Source organism: Sturnira hondurensis, unplaced genomic scaffold (genome assembly GCF_014824575.4).
Source record: "Sturnira hondurensis isolate 20B ecotype Veracruz unplaced genomic scaffold, ASM1482457v3 Scaffold0014384, whole genome shotgun sequence".
Lineage (NCBI taxonomy): Eukaryota > Metazoa > Chordata > Mammalia > Chiroptera > Phyllostomidae > Sturnira > Sturnira hondurensis.
Window position 1 is genome coordinate 41,917,399 of NW_028087015.1, and position 16,247 is coordinate 41,933,645.

At 45.7% G+C, this 16,247-nt stretch overlaps 1 protein-coding gene across 1 annotated transcript in view; it reads right to left on the reverse strand.

The window, feature by feature from the left end:
- The window catches only part of OXCT1 (3-oxoacid CoA-transferase 1), a 143,842-nt gene extending 129,835 nt beyond the window's left edge, over positions 1–14,007 (reverse strand). Inside the window, exons 1-3 of the mRNA XM_037063235.1 lie at positions 13,844–14,007; positions 4,954–5,062; positions 3,499–3,589 (exon numbers count right to left, since the gene is read on the reverse strand). Coding sequence (XP_036919130.1) covers positions 3,499–3,589; positions 4,954–5,062; positions 13,844–13,921 — 278 coding nt within the window. The 5' untranslated portion in view covers positions 13,922–14,007. The remainder of the gene's footprint in view (positions 1–3,498; positions 3,590–4,953; positions 5,063–13,843) is intronic.
- Between the last annotated feature and the right edge of the window lie 2,240 nt (positions 14,008–16,247).

Here is a 16,247-nt window from a genome sequence, read left to right on the forward strand (position 1 = left end):
CATTAATTAGCTATTCTGGTCAAAAGGAGTCTAATAAGAATAAAGTTGAAACCATTTACCAAACTGCATTCCTTGTTTACTCTTATTTTAGACATACATAAATCTCAACTACACGATGTATATTTACTCTGATAATGTTAAAGAGTATTAAGAGAAAAAAAGTGCTGTATTAAGACATACAGTTAAGCCCTGGCTGGTGTAGCTCTGTGGATTGAGCGTGGGCCTGCGAACCAAAGGATCACGGTTCAATTCCCAGTCAGGGCACATGCCTGGGTTGCAGGCCAGTTCCCAGCAGGGGACGCACAAGAGGCAACCAGCAACCATACACTAATATTTCTCTTCCTCTCTCCTTCCCTTCCCCTCTAAAGATTAAAAAAATAGTTAATTTATGACATAGTTATATGGAACAAGTGGAACCTTGTAGGAGCTAAGCAGACAAATCCAAGCGCGTGCTCCAGGAAGTGGCACCTCCTCCCAGACAAAATAACCAAGTCTTGGGAGATGCTTCCAGTCAGCCCAGGTGACCTAGATCTGTCCACAGAGCCCTCCAGAGACGAGGTCACCTCAATGAAGGAGAAATGGGAACAGTGAAGGGACCACCTCCTTGTCTTTATCTCCTGCTCCAAAGCCATTGGTGCAAAACCAGAAATTTTATTCAGGGTGGGCCCTCACAGAATGCCTGTAGCTGATTAGGATAGTTCTACACCCAGGGAATAGTACGCTAATCACAAGTACAGGTCAAATCAAGTCTGTCTGGGAAAAGTCCAACCATTGTTAACATAATGACAACAGTTTGCGCGGCATCATGTAGCCTGGCAGCCAAGGAGAGTGGACCGGAATGTGCATGTGTGAACAGTGACAACTTCACCGTACTAGTCAGTGGGGGTGGTAGATGCCGTTGAGTGAGCATGTGCACTGCGTGCTCATGCATTCAAAATGGCTGAGCAAGTAAAGCACAAATGACTGAGCAAGTAAAGCAATGACTCTACATCAAATTTTGCATTAAACCTGAACGTTCCTCCGTGGAAACTATTTGGATGATTCAGAAGGCTGCAGCTACGGGCAACTGGTCATTGGCAGCTTCATCATGACAACATGCTCACTTTTGCATCATGTCTGGTGCAGAGTTTTTTAGTGAAACATCCAATCACCCAGGTGACTCAGCCCCCTACAGCCCAGATTTGGTGCCCTGGGTGTGACTTCTGGCTTTTCCCCAAACTAAAATCGCCTTTGAAAGGGAAGAGATTTCAGACCATCAATGAGATTCAGGAAAATACGACGGGGCAGTGGCTGGCATTTGGGAGAATCAGGTAAGGTCTCAAGGTGCCTACTCTGAAGGGGACTGAGGTGTCATTGTCCTATGCGCAATGCATGTTTCTCACATCTTGTTTCTTCTCCAACATATGCCTCTCTTTGCCAGAGTACGTGGCTGGATACTTTCTGGACAGGCCTCCTACACTGCCACATAGTGTTTCCTAATTTCCCACATGTGAGTGGGGCTGCCCTGGAGTTGCCTAAATCCCCACCTTTGAGAACTGGAATCTCACAACACTCTTGTCGTGAGGCAAGGAGCACGACTAACATAACACAGCCATTCTTTTCTTGGCTCTGTGATTCCATTGCCTAATATCCAGTTTGTTGAGAAATTTTGGTTCACAGATACAATTCATACGTTACAGTCTTCCAAAAGTCAATGAAAGACACATGCCTGATTCTTCCTAATCAATCCCCATCGAGGAACTGACTCCTCTGAGCGACGCTGGGGAGGGTCTATCGGATCTGGATGAATGGCTACCACTCCACACCCAGCTGGTGGCTTCTCCCGGCCGCCGGTCTTTCTGATCATTACCACACACCAGCGAAGCAGAACAATCAGGAGTCCTGAGCTTTGTAAAGACGTCCATATCAGGAAGATCTTTCCATAAGAAGAGCCTTTTTCTACATGGAAAAAATCATTATTACTTCTACTTCCGAGTTCTCTCCATTCACCCAACATTTCCGACCAGGTCACTGGTTCTCCAGCTAAGCAATGCTGCGTTGTCCTCATTCACCTGACTCACTACCCATTCCTGCTGACCCCGGGGAGTCAACCCCTCACTAAGAGAACCAGCTGCCCATGCAGGTGTGCAAAGCGCCTCTCTGTGTTCCACCGATCAGCACAGGTTAGCGGTGCCGGCTCTGCGTGAGGAGTTTATATATTACACCCACCCTTGTAAGCAGCGAGCTATTTGGAAAACCCGGAAAGTACTGATCATCAAAAGTACTTTTAATAAATATAAAGTCAGCTCAGAGAGCACTGGATGGGTTGAAGAAACATTAAGTGACCCTGGATAAGTCACTTCTCTGTAGACAGACAAGTTTCCTCCCATGAACTGCAGGGACAGGAAGAGCTGACCTCTGCCATCCCGTCCAGCTCCAATGTACAGTGACTCTGAGACTCACAGGCTAATAAGCAGGGAACAGAAAGCTACTGTAAGTGACAGGGGCAGCCTGTAACACGCAGCGGAGAGAATAAATACAATTCAGGACACAAGAAAGGCTAAGAGTCTCCAAGGCAATTCACAAAGGGGCAAGACCAATGAAGGCTTGAGAAAGTCTACACTTGGACAAGGCTTCTTTGAAGATACGTAACTTGAGTTGAATTCTGAAAAAACTGGGAAAGATGTGGATACAAAGAGAAGAGGTAGGAGAAACTTCCAGATAAAAATCATGGCATAAATAAACCCAGCAAAGGAAAATGAGCAAAAAGGTAGGACCAGTTTTGTATCCTAGGTAACCTGTGCTGTTTATTCTAAGTCGCATTTTTGACAATAGGCTAAAATGCCAGTTAATTTTGAAAAAATTTTTGACGTCTTTAGTCTTTCACTATGGACAGAGAGTTGATGATTTGTCACTGTGTACAAAAATAGCTTTTCCCTACCTAAACATAGCTTAATGCACATGTCATTCATGATTAAAATGTCATCGTATATTGTGGACATTGTTGATGAGACCCTACCGTCTCTAGTGCTAGATGCCCGTTTTCTTTCTACCAAGACCAGCAACCTTTTCAATGATGAGTGGTGTTCCCTACACACCACCCAGAGTGACAGTACAGTCAACAGAAAGACTTAGATTTCAAATAGGAGTCCACCTTTCTTTACATATAATGATCCATATAAGAACATACAACATAAAGGAGCATCTCTAAATTTTTAACTACAGGATTCCACTTAAAACATAGATATTTTAACTTTAATGATATATTTGAAGTTAAAATAAAAGCATGTCAGATTAAGATATAAAATCATGCAAGTCTCCTCTACTTACGATTATGAAGTATGGCACCGAAAGTATCTGAATAAATTGTAACCAATCCTGAGCTTGGCAAACACTATCTTTCGAGGAGCGAGCGCATTGCTCATAACAGGGAAGATTTCCATTTCACTGGAAGACTTTGTTTAACTATCCCAGAGAATTCCCGTTTCTTCCCAACCGTGTGCGCTGAAATGAACTGACCCTGCATTGTTGCTGATCGCCGTGAGCCCTCGGACCCCAGTCTTCAGCAGAGCTCTGATCAGATTCTCTGGAATTCCACATAACCCGAAACCTGAATAAGCCAAAAAATAAACAGCGTGTGAAGAAGAGAGCAATGCTGTTGCAGGGAAATGTGTGTGTTATCCTCTTGGAGTAAAAAAGAAAATGTATCAGGCGCATTATCAGACCTACCAAGCAAAATGCAGATATAGCTCAGCAACTCGGTAAATGGCAATAAAGCTGTACCTAAACGTTGGACACCAATATGCAGGACCAGACGCCACTCTCAAGTCCTTGATTCAGAAGCATAAAGCCAAGTGCAATGTGTTAACAGGGCTACACATCCTTCTTGCACTGAACTACATACTGATTACTGCCTGGCTTTGTATTTAACACCAGTACAGCCACTATTTCTCAAGCCTGTTTGTTTTATACGCCTCAGTATATTTTGCAGAATTGGAAGCCAAGGCTAATGAGTTTCATTTCTTTACATTTTCCACACTTTTCAAATAGTATTGTGATTAAATGGACACTCAATGACTGATGGGAGGGAGGGAAGGGGAGGGGACGGGAGGGGAGGGAAAGCAAGGGGAAGGAAGGAAGGAAGGCAGGCAGGCAAGCTCTAAAAATAAGCCTTGATTCCTGTGGCCAAAGCCTAGAAACCCAAAGAAATCTGTAAGAGTCAGGCAGCAAATTTAATAAGACAGTGCTTCTAAATGACATTCCAAGCAAAAGAAGCCCTTGAACTTGGGGGCTCAATAACAGATGCTTAGTGCTCTCTCACTCATAAAATGAGTCAGAACAAAAGGAGAGGCCAGACATGGGCCAAGGAGATCAACACAACATTCTAAATAAAATGGAATTCCCCAACACCTAGGGCTTTTTAAAAAGCTATTAGTAAGACATCCCCATCTGAAGCTTCAGGTTTTCAAAGTAATAAAAAAGAAGCACAAAAGGAATGAAAAAGAAAAATACAAAGTTATAAACCTTGCTGAAGTTTCAGGAAGGGGACATTAATAAAAATAATAGGTACTATAACAGATAAAAAGTGAATAAAATAAAGTGAACAAATAATAACTAATAAAATAATTGGCATCCTTTTATTGTATTCTGTACATTATCATTTAGCCCCATTATACATGCCCCGGCACCGTAAGCACCACACCACTGTCCATGTCCACGAGTCCTTTTTCATTTCTGCTCAAACCCTCCAGCCCCTAACCTCTCCCACCAGCCGCCATCCTGCTCTCTGTCTGTGAGTCTGTCTCTGTTTTGCTTGTTAGTTCAGTTCATTAGGCTCCACACACTAGTAAAATATGGTACTTGTCTTTCTCTGATGGCATTTCCAATCTCCATAACTTTGCTACTGTGCTTTCCCGGCTTTGCTAAAAACATGAGGATGTTACCATAAAAAGAGAAAACAATAGTATTACTCACCACCAACCAGGATCCTGGCGCCGTCAGGTATATCTTTCACAGCTTCCACTGGATCTGTGTAAAATTTGGTATGGTGACGCGTGCTGGTGGAAAAGCAGCAAACCCATCCCTGAAACATCAGAAAACATTTTCTAGTGAATTATCATTTGGAGCTACGTCCTTCCTTTACACATACAGTAATTTATTCAGTTCTTACACACACAAGGACAACGTCATTATGTCCACTTTGAAGGAGCAGGGATGGAAGTAGTTCCCCTTAAGAGTGAAATGGATATACTCTATCCACAGATCAGAACCGGGACCCCTACTGGTCTGCGTCTTCTATTATATATGGGAAAATTCCATCTGGGGCCACCCACAAGTGGACTGCTCATATCCTAGCACTCAAATTCCCAACAATGGCGCCATCATGCCCTGGCTGGGTGGCTCAGTTGGTTGGAGGGTCGTCCCATGCACCACAAAGTTGTGGGTTCAATCCCCAGTTGGGGCATATTCAGGAGGCAACTGATAGATACGTCTCTCACATCAATGTTTCTCTCTCCTCTCTCTTTTCCCCATCCATAAAAACATCAATGAAATATATTCACACATCCTCAGGTGATGATCCAAAAAATGAATAATGGCAACATTGAGCATCAACTTCTGATAGTAATCTAACCCTCTATTTAGTCAACAATTAATTATTACTGAGAACATAGTACATGCCAACTATTGTGTGATTTACTCCAGTCTAGTAAGTATTAAGACAAGATTTCTGCTCTCAGGGAAATTGAGTACAGCATGACCAGTACAAATACTACAAGATTGTGTCTGACCCAGTCTCGGGCAACAGAACGCCTCCTAAAAGAACAAGCACAGAACAGCATGCAAAATGACTCATCCGCCTGCAGAGCTTGGAGTTTCTGGATGCTGATGAAAAGTAGCAAACTACCACACTGGCCAGAAAGTTGGTTTAGTTTTTTTCTGTAAAAGAAGACACACCTTGCATTTTCACCAATAACTGTATTGATCTGGATATTTTGAGAAAGTCAGTTATCTCCCACACGGCATAATGCCCATTGTTCTCAATTAATGTGTTGATTTGATGGCTATCAACTTCAACTGGTCTACCCGACCACGGAGCATCGTCCAGCGAGAAATCTCCAGCGTGAAACTTCACAAACCACTTCTGACACGTTCCATCAGCCACGGCACCTCCTCCACACACTGCAGAAATCTTTTTTTGCATTTCAATGGCACTTTTACCTTTCTTGAAATAATAAAGGGTAATATGCCAAAAATGTTGCTTCTTTTCTTCCATCTTCAATATTAAAATAGCAATACAAAAATCCACCAATTCTGATAAGTGTTGGGAACAAGAAAAATAGTCTCAGCCCCAAGGAGCCTGCGTCCCTAGCAAACATCCTGTAAGTTGATTGCCATCTGTTTAGTTTCAAAATTTTCCTTTCAGTTGAGTCAGACCCCACCCTGTTCCTGAGCACGCGGGCTCTGTAAGCCAATAGCTAACTGCCACATCTGCTTCTGTGCAACGCTTGCTTGCTTGCCTCTATATAAGGACTTAGCTGTAAGCGCTGGGCGCGACTCTCGTTTGCAGCCCCTGCGGGCACCGTGTCTTCGGTGTCTTCGGACACCTTGAGAGTTCGCCCCTGCGCAGGTTAAACTTGGCCAATAAAGTAACATCTTTGAAACCCTGAAAGTCTCTGACATTTGTTCTCGCGGTTGGTGGGTGCAACAATAAGTTCCTTTGAAATGCCCACTGATATGACAACTGTCACAATACAATCTAACAACACTGTTTCAAATGAAGTTCAAGACAACGAAGCGCTACTAGAGCCATCTTACAGAAGGTAAACAAATGAACCCAGTATTACCTGCAAGGGAGGCATAGCCAGAATTACTATGACCTAGGGAGCTTTCACAAAGAGTTTTAAACTGCTTCCATCTTTATACTTCACCCAGAAAATGGACAGGAAAAATTAGAAAGTCATTATGTTGTAAGCAATTAATCATACTTAACATTTCTTTATATATATATATATATATATATATATACACACACACACACATATATATGTGTGTGTAACCTCTACCTCTACCAGTGTGTGCGTATATACACACATACACATGTATAACCTCCCCTTTATTCCTATCATAGAGTCAACCTAAAAAGAAGGAGCAGAGAGAATAACCCGAGTCCTGATATGCTGCCCCCTTAGCAGTCCATTCCCATCAGCCTCTCACACAGGGGTCAAAGTTAATCGCATAAAAGCATTCCTACCATTCTTCCTCCATTTAGCAAAAGTGCCAATCAATACAGAAGCTATTTAAGGGCACTTCACTGAAAGTCAGTGAGACGGGCAGAGGCAGAGGTCACACAAACAACTTTGTCCATTTAAATTTCAACCTTGGTCAAGGTCGGGTAAGGAAGGCGGTAGACCTGGCACCCTGCCCAAACACGGGGAAGTAAGTGGAAGCAGAGACAGAAAGGAGACGGCTTTCTTCTCTTTCTTATCTTGCAAGGATTTATTTGATTCTGTTTTAAATACACACATATACACAAAGGTACTTTTAATCTTGGAAATTAAAAGTTTGGAGCCTGAATAGATAAGTCAATAGGGAGTAAAATAAAGTTGAGGATATCTTCTAGAAACAGGAAAAGAAAAATACATAGACATCCAAAAAAAAAAAGAAAGAAAAATACAGAGATCTAATCCCACCAACTCATTTTACAGGCCAAGTTTCGAAGTTTAGGAAGCTCTTGTAATTTACCCAACACTTTCAGAGCAAGACCAGACCCCAGGTTGAGGCCTCCCATCTCAGGGGTCTTCCACCACAACATACGCCTCGCTGTGGTTTTTTAGAAGTTCTCACTCTTCTACTTTCATTTCATTATTTACACACACTCTTTAAGAGCGTCCTATTTTCTCATGCAGCGGCCTGCTGTTAATCTCCAGTTATGGATGAAGAGGCGGGGCCTTAGCAGCACTGGAGGAAGGGAATGAAAGAATCCGTCTACCGCTGAGTCCTCTGGGGGGTGACTGTCGCCCTGACCTATTTACCCACAGACGGAGAACCCGTGTGTCCTGTACAGAGGAAGTCAGCAGAAAACTCACTTCCCTAGAGACACAGAGAGCTTTTCAGATTCGTGAGGATGAGCAAAAGCACACAACACAGACGAGGCAGAGGATCCTGTGCTCTTTCAGCGGATAATCAGCGCTTTCAGTACAGTCAGAAATTGTTGAGCAGCTTGCCCCACTGCCCGTGCCCCCCCCCAAAAGTACTTCAAAAGTGTAAAGCTGCTGGGAACCGCTCTGCCTGGTTTCAGGAGTTGTAACTACCCCCCATGGCTCTGGAATGCAAGCCACCCACAGAGGAAACAAAGCTTGTCTCTCGTAGCAAACACTGCCCCCAATGTTTGGCCAGTTAGTCAATGACAGGTATGACCCCCCAGAGGAGGGGCAACCTACCCCAGACACAATCACTCGGAGGCCATTAAGGAAGGACTGAGGAGGTCTGCAGCAAAGAGGGAGTGATGGACCCTCACCCGCCCAGCTATTCTGACACAGTCCAGGCCCCATGTCCTCTGGGAGAAGCGCTTCCTGGCTCTAATCCACTTAAGCCTGAAAACCTGTGATGGGGGAGGCGGTGCAGCCCCTTGCCAGCTAGAGTGGGATCCAGGGTGATCTGGCATAAGAAAGAATTCCTAACATCCTGTGAAGCCTGCTTTGCTAAGAATGCCTTTAGTTAAACGATAAAGGCCCGAGCAGAAAAAGAGTTTGTTTTCCCAAAGTCTTGTAGCCCTTTAGCTAATAGACCCTGACTTAGAAGAAACCCTAATGGTTCTTTGTATACTATCTACTGTTTACTGCCTGGCAATGATTAATAAGTTGTACCTGAACTCTGTGCAAAAAAACCCCCAAAAAACAAAAAACAATAAAAGCCTGTCTGGGCAAGGGTCAGTGCGTTCTCTCTCCTTTTGAGAGAGTTGCCAGGCCACTCTGAAGCTCTCTCTCCTTGAGGGAGTAGCAGTGCTGTCCCTTTTCCTCCTCAGGACTCGGTAGTCCGTGTGAATCTGTCTCCTGTCTCTTCCCTGACGCCGTGGGCACTGTGAGCCAGTGCAGGCGTCACAAAGCAATAAAAGTGGACTCATGTTGCCAGTGAATTTGCCTATCCATTGACAGGCACTCAATTCTTCATCACCTTGTTTTTTTCATCAACTTTGTTTTTTTCCCTCAGTGTCCATACATTCAGTTGGCAGTCCTTGTGGACATTATGTAGGAGTTTTACTGACATCTGACACCTGTTGACTGAGAAACCCGCAGTGTAGCATGATGGGCCACACTCCCTGCTCTGGAGTCAAGGCCAATACCTTCTAAGATTACGGTGGGGGACTGTGTCTCTAATAGTATCTACCTACCTTTTTCCCTTAGAGAACTGAATTCAAAGAGGATCTGTAAACTTCTCTCACACTGACCTCTGCTCTCTAACATATTTTAAATACTGAAACAATGATGTGAAAAGATCCACACACCATCTGCTAAATAAACAAATAACCTTCAACTCTGCAGGGGTCACCTGAAAGAATGAAGGCAAATGAACTGTTCAGCTTCGACATCTATTTATTCTGGCAATGACTTTTTTTTTCCCACCAAGGTCTTCCTTTATGTTCAGATGTGTTTTGTTTTGTTTCTCCACTCTCTTGCTTCTGCAAATTTCCGTTTCATTACTACCACTATGTCTGCTATTAATATTTGGGAGCAGAGTTACGATGGTTCAGTACCAAAGAGGTAGAAAGAATCAAAATTCTTGCAGTGCGAGATTTTTTCTGTTTCATCTCTTTCTCCTCGTAAAGTCATTTCCATAAGTTAAACTTTGTCTACAAATACCCTCTTCTTCAAATTCTTACACTTAACCTTTGAGATCCGATTCCACGTGACCTCCCAACGCAGAACCCCCTTCCTCTCTACCACTGTTTCTTGCACCTAAATTTCGCTTGTTCCTGCCATTCAGTACTCCAGAACTTGATGAAAATGTACTTCGTCTCAAAGATCCTTCAGGGAAAACCCAAAAAGCATGCTGCTTTTTCATTGTTAAGTACATTTTGTCTTCATGATATGGAAGTGTACACCCAGGTGGTGTTTACCTTGTCACCTTAAATACATCAGGACATGTGGAAGTTTGACACTGCCCATTCAAGTATCAAAAGTCCGACAAACACCAGTGGGGAGCAGCGGCCACATGGAGAGGTGAGGCGAACTGTGTCAGAGGGAACAGACAGTGACGGGGGGGGGGGGCAGCCACACACATTCACAGGCCTGCGAGGACAAGCAGGGCCACTGCCCCGGGGAAGAGCTGATGCGTGCTGAACCGCTGTCACTATGCAGGGGAGAAAAGTAATTTTCCTTCTGCGCTTTTAAGTTCTTCTGGCTGCCGGTCTGACAATGACATTGACGTGAGACAGAATGATGGCAGAAAATGACCAAATTCATGCTATCCACATGGGGGTTCCATGAGAAGCAGAGGCAGTTGAGACTTACATGCTAACCTGAGCTGAAGAGAAGGGGTGTGGGGCGGGGAGGGGCGGGCAGTTGTGGTTTGAGTCTTCAAAGAGAAGGAAGGCAATTCCTTCCTGTAAACAATGAGACACAGAGGACTTTGGCCAAGCTGGTCTGGCCAGGTTCCTGCCTGTCACAGGCTAGGTGTATTACAGCTATGTGTGATGATGGTACCTCCCTTTCTAGAGCAGGCCCTCTATCTAAATTCTTCCAGGCAGTTAGGGGGAAGGTCAAAGTCTTCCCCTGAGTCCTTTCTTGAAAGTACCAGACAAAAATAATCAATCAATATCCCAACAAGGCATATTTTCTGGGGCAAACTGTCCTTCCCCTCAGCTGTCCAGCATGGAACGAGCGTGCTCCAGGTGAAATGTTCATTGTAAACTAAACACTACTAATGAGGCACTAATGACATGAATGAATCACAAGGGGCTCCCAGGGAGTTACTGCCCCCAGGCAAGTCTCCCGAGCCCTGGCAAGCTTTCTGCTGAGGGACATCCATGTTCTTCTACTCCAAGGCTGGTGCCATGCTGGACAGACCCTCTGAGAGCACGCAGATGAAGAGATGCATTTTGCCTGGTACATTAGAGAGCTTGCGGGGTTCTCCAACACCTGAACTACTAATGAGATGGGGACTCCAGCAAGGGGCAGCTGCATGAGTAAAGGGACAGAGAGGTGGAAGGCTCAGTGTGTTCAGAAACATGCAAAAACCAGGTCCCATGGAGAGAGGCTCAGGAAGAGAGGCTGGAGAGGGGAACTGAGGCAGGTTGTACAAGGCCTTAAAGACCACATTCAAGAGTTTCAGCTTTACATCTCAATGAGGAAGGAACAGGGAAGGTTTAGAAACAGAGAGATGTCACAACCCTCATATGAAAGTCTGCATCAGGAAAGTGGCAGGGGAACTCACTGTTTCATTCATCCATTCACTTATTCAAAATATCTGTCTTTAGCAAATACAGTAAATCCTGGGGATAGTACAAGAAAATAAACATACAAGCATAGTCCCTGCTCTGATGAAACTTACAAACTAGTAAGGCTAATAGTAAATAATTACACAATTATTACATGTGGCACAAGTGGTCCGCTGGAGGTAGAGAAGGAAGAGAGAATACTTCCAGGCGCTCACACTGAGTGGGTTCTCGTCTGTTAACCACAATGAAAACCAGACAAGAGAGGGGAAAACCATGTTATGACTGGTTCTTTCTGAGTCAGAAAGAGTTCGTAGAGCCGACTGACACCCACACGGAGTGGACCAGTAAACTGTACTAGAAAGACTGCAAGTCAGGAGTCTGGGGCTGGAGAGATATCTGGGAAAAGGTTCACAGAAGAGAAGCAGCTAAAGAGTTAATGGCATTTTTTTCCAGGAATAATTTCCTGTAATGAGTGGGAAAGCACTATATGCTCCCTCTGAAGCAGAAATGGAGGAAGGAAGATGCCTTCAGATCGTCTTCTCTAATCTAAGCTCATACAGGTGGTTCTGAAAGTGCAGCCCTCAGACCAGTTCCTCACCTGGGAACTTTAGTAATGCAAACTGTGGGGATGCAAACTGTGGGGCCCCACTCAGGAGCCAGGACGTCAGAAGCTGTGGGGTGGGCTGTTGGATAAAGCCTGCAAGTCATTCTAATGCATGCTCAAGTCTGAGAGACTTGTCTGCCATTAAAACACACGCACGCACGCGCACACACACACACTATCTTGTTTTACCTCCTGCTTGGGCTTAGCAGAAACATTCTCAAGGTGGCTACTTAAGTCTGCTCACAGGGTACTACGATCAATGTAGTAAACGTGTGTTGAGTTTCCAGTCTGTGCGGGGTTGTGCGCGATGTTGATGAGACAAGGGGAATAAGGTGGACAATGGGGTCCTTGACAAGATGAAACTTACATCTGGTTCAGAACACACTTGTACATATTTGAAGTTAATCGAACACATGAGTGTTACAGTTTAACTTAAGTAGGAGGTAAGGATTTTGCTAAGTGCCTAGCACTGGGGGAACCCTGGAAAGGAGGAGTTAGGTTAGAATATGACCATCAAACCTAAAGTTCTGAGAGTTTGAATGTGATAGAAACTTTCAATGTCATACCACAGAAACCCGTGATTTGTAGCTTAATGATACACCTGAAGGTGAGAAAATGGGTAAATTACACTTACTTAAATTACATAGGTAACTGCCAAAAGAGAGAATGTTATTGACCTTGGCCTAAGGGTTTGCATTAGTGGCAGCACCCGCAGCAATTTGCCTGTAGGTCAAGTTCCCTTTTAATAATGCTTTACGTAGCCAAAGCTATCTGCTATGATCAAAATGTTTCCTAAGAAGCACTTAGGAGTAAAGTGTTCCAAATCGAATTCATTCCCTGGCGCGTACCTAAGGGGCCCCTCTTCAGTTATCCTCAGATAACTGGATTCAGGAAAGAGAAGAGCCATGGGCCGGGCCAGGAGTTCTCAGTTCCTAAGCACCGTGTGCAAGGCGCGCTTTCAAGCTCAGAACTATTATCGTAGGAGCTATTAAGTAAAAAACATCACTCTTCGTTTCCCTTCCTAAAATGAGGCTTCCACCGTTAAAACGTAGCGGAGGTAAGCCACCTTCCTGGACCCAGTGCCCGGATCCAGTTCTCGCCTCGGACTCCGGACGGGAACGCCACCCGACGAGGCGGGCTTCCAGGCCGTGTCAGAGCTTGCAGCTAAACCCCACAAAAAACAATCTCGGCGAGGACGCGTCGGGACACCACTCGGAGGAGAGTTGGCGGTATGGGAGCAACAAGGATTATAAAGGACTTCGAAGACAGAAATTCTCTTCTCAGGATCCCTTTGGGGAATCAGAAGGAATGCCCAGCAATCCGGGTTCCCCTTCCTACCACTCCGGTGGCACAGCCAAGCACGGCAGGAAGGACAGCTCAGCACTGCAGCTCACTCCGCGTCCAGCATCCCCCCCCCCCCCCACCCGGGGCTGCCGGTCCCGCCAACCGCAGCCAGGTCGGCCTTGGGCTCCGTGCCCCGAGATCCCCAGAGCCAGGCACAGACCTCCCCGCCGCCCGCGGCACCCTTCCCGTCCGCGCTCCACGCCCACCCCGGCGGCGGCCGGCGCCCGGGAGACGCGCACCCCGCGCCCTCTCGATCCTTCCCAGCCTACTTCGCGCTTCCTGGCCTCGGGTCACCGCTCCTTAGAGAGGCAGAACCAAGCCACCGCAAGGATCCGAAAGGAGCGGCGAGGCCAGGAAGGCGTCGGAGCATCCCGGTGCCCAGGAACGGCGCCAGGGCGCCACTCCCAGGCCGGAGAGGGCGGGTGGCCGCAAAAGAGCAAACGCGGCGCGACTGCAAGTCGTCCTCACGCGCACTTTACCTTGGACAGGGGACCGGTGACGCCGCGCGCGGAGGCGCAGAGCCGTGGCCAGAAACGGAGCAGCCCGAAAAGCGCCATGTTGGGGCCCCGCAGCGGGAGCTCGTGGCGGGGGCGGGCGGGAGCGTCCGGGAGGGTGGGGGGCAGCCGCGGCGTCCCAGGAAAGAGGGAAGAAAAGGTGCGCGCGGGGACGGGTTGGAGGCTCGGCCGCGCATCTGTGACGTCCTTGGGTCCTCTCGCGCGGCGGGGTGGGGCCCGGCTCCGTGTTTTTCCGGGTAGCTTTGTAGGCGTGCACCTGCTGCCCTAGCCCCTTTGTCAACAATTTAGCTTTGGAGGGGGCACCGTGTCAGCTTTCCCCAAGGTCAGGGTCAAGTCTTGATCTGGCCTTCGGATGGCGCAAGACTGCCTCTCGTTGCTTTTCCAAGTCAGTGCCTGGCATGTCTGCGGACCCCCCACTTTCTCTTTGCATACCTGGACAATGTGATCGTGTCTTCCACTCCTCAGTCGTCACCTCTCCCCACAGTTGCCCCTGGTTTTGTCGTCAGTTTGCTCTGAGAACCTGCCAAGAGCCATCTGCCGTGAGTGTGAGCCAGTCAAGACTGTCCCAGGTCAAGAGGGACAAGATTAGGACTCGGGACCTGAACTCAGCCCATCTCCTTCCCCTTCTCCCCCACCATGCGAGCTTGCAATTTTTTGGATCTTTGATGCAGAAGTCTCGGGAAACCCGGAGCTTACTCAGCAGGTGCGAACATAACGGTGTAGGTTCGTTTGACCTTAGTTTCGGAACTTTCCTAAGCCCAATCAGCATTGCCATTATACTCAGAACTGTCATTAAGGCACACGTAAAGTAACTCATGCAAAGCTTCTGGCCGCGTTATAAATACTCAATATACAAATGTTAGACATTATTCTAAGTTTATTCAGGTTGCGGTGGTGAACTGGCATTGCATGCATTCTTTCGAAGCCTTCTCTCCACCAACTCCTCGAGGACCTGAGCCAAGACGGATTTCTTAAGAGTGGAAGGACCAAGGGGAAATTCAAGAAATGTTTTACTGAAGGACTGACTAAGTCCTGGAAATATGGCTGTTATTTTTGAACCAAAGCAAAATAAGACAATTAAATGAGACCTTAGCTTCCTTAGCAAGCAAACTAAGACCACTTCAGTTTAAAGTGTCCATAAAAGCGTGTTCCCTTTCGTGGTATCTTTTTTAACTCTGAGCTCCTTTTTCCCCTTGAGAGTGAATATATATATATATATATATATATATATATATATATAGTCCTCACCCAAGGATATGTTTACTGATTTTAGAATAGAGGACGGGAGAGGGAGAAACAGCAATGTGAGAGAAACATCCAGCAGTTGCCTCTTGCACTTGCCCTGACCGGGGATTGAACCCACAGCCAACTGAGCCACCCTGCCAGAGCTAAACATATTATATTTAAGGGAACAGAATACTAAGTTAGACTATCCAATTACATGGGCAGAAATTAACTTAGCAATGTCCTATATTTTCAACACATTTTAAGAAGTTGCATAGAGGGGAAATTCGGGTGTGAGAACCAAAGGCCCATGGCTAGTCCTAATACAGCATATAGCAGTTATTGTATAGTTTACTGAATGCAAAAAAGCTAACAATCACCGCCGGGTCTACCCTTCCAGAGGGCACATGAGATGGAAAACAGCATCGGCAACTCTGTCCAGCCGTGGTCATATGAGTCACTCTCTCAGCTGGTCTTACTCTGGTGCTCCAAGCTGTGTGACTAATCATAAAAAAAGAAAATTGGCCTCTTTACTCTATTGTCAAAACGTGCAGCACTAATTTTTTTTCTTTAATCCTCACCAGAGGATATGTTCATTGATTGGAGAGAGAGAGGAAGGAAGAGAGAGAGAAAGGGGAAAATATCCACATGAGAGAGAAAAGTCAACCAGTCACCTCCCCTATGTGCTTGAGCAGGAATCGAACTGGCAAACTGAGTACATGCCCTGACTGAGAACCAAACCCGCAGCCTTTTGGTGTATGGGGCAGTGCTCTGACCACCTGAGCCACCGGGCCAGGGCTAGACTGTACTATTTTTTTATGACTTTATGCCTTTGTTTTGTATTTTTTAAGTAAAGTAGGAGTATCTTCAACTTGAACAAATTATAGGAAAGCTCTTCTACACAGATTTCCCTTTTGGTTCCACAAAGCCATTTCAGTTTTAACCTGTAAAAACCTTTTCAAAAATATATAAATTTTTCTGAACTAGTAAAAAATAGGTCCCTCCTTGCTTTGGAGGGTAATTAACGGCAATTATATTCTGGAAACTGTTCCTTATGTCATTATTGTAGAGCTTCCACGTTCTTAGAAATTAGGAAAATTGAATTGAGTTCAAAGCTTTTGAACAAAAGGGTCTGATTCCATAC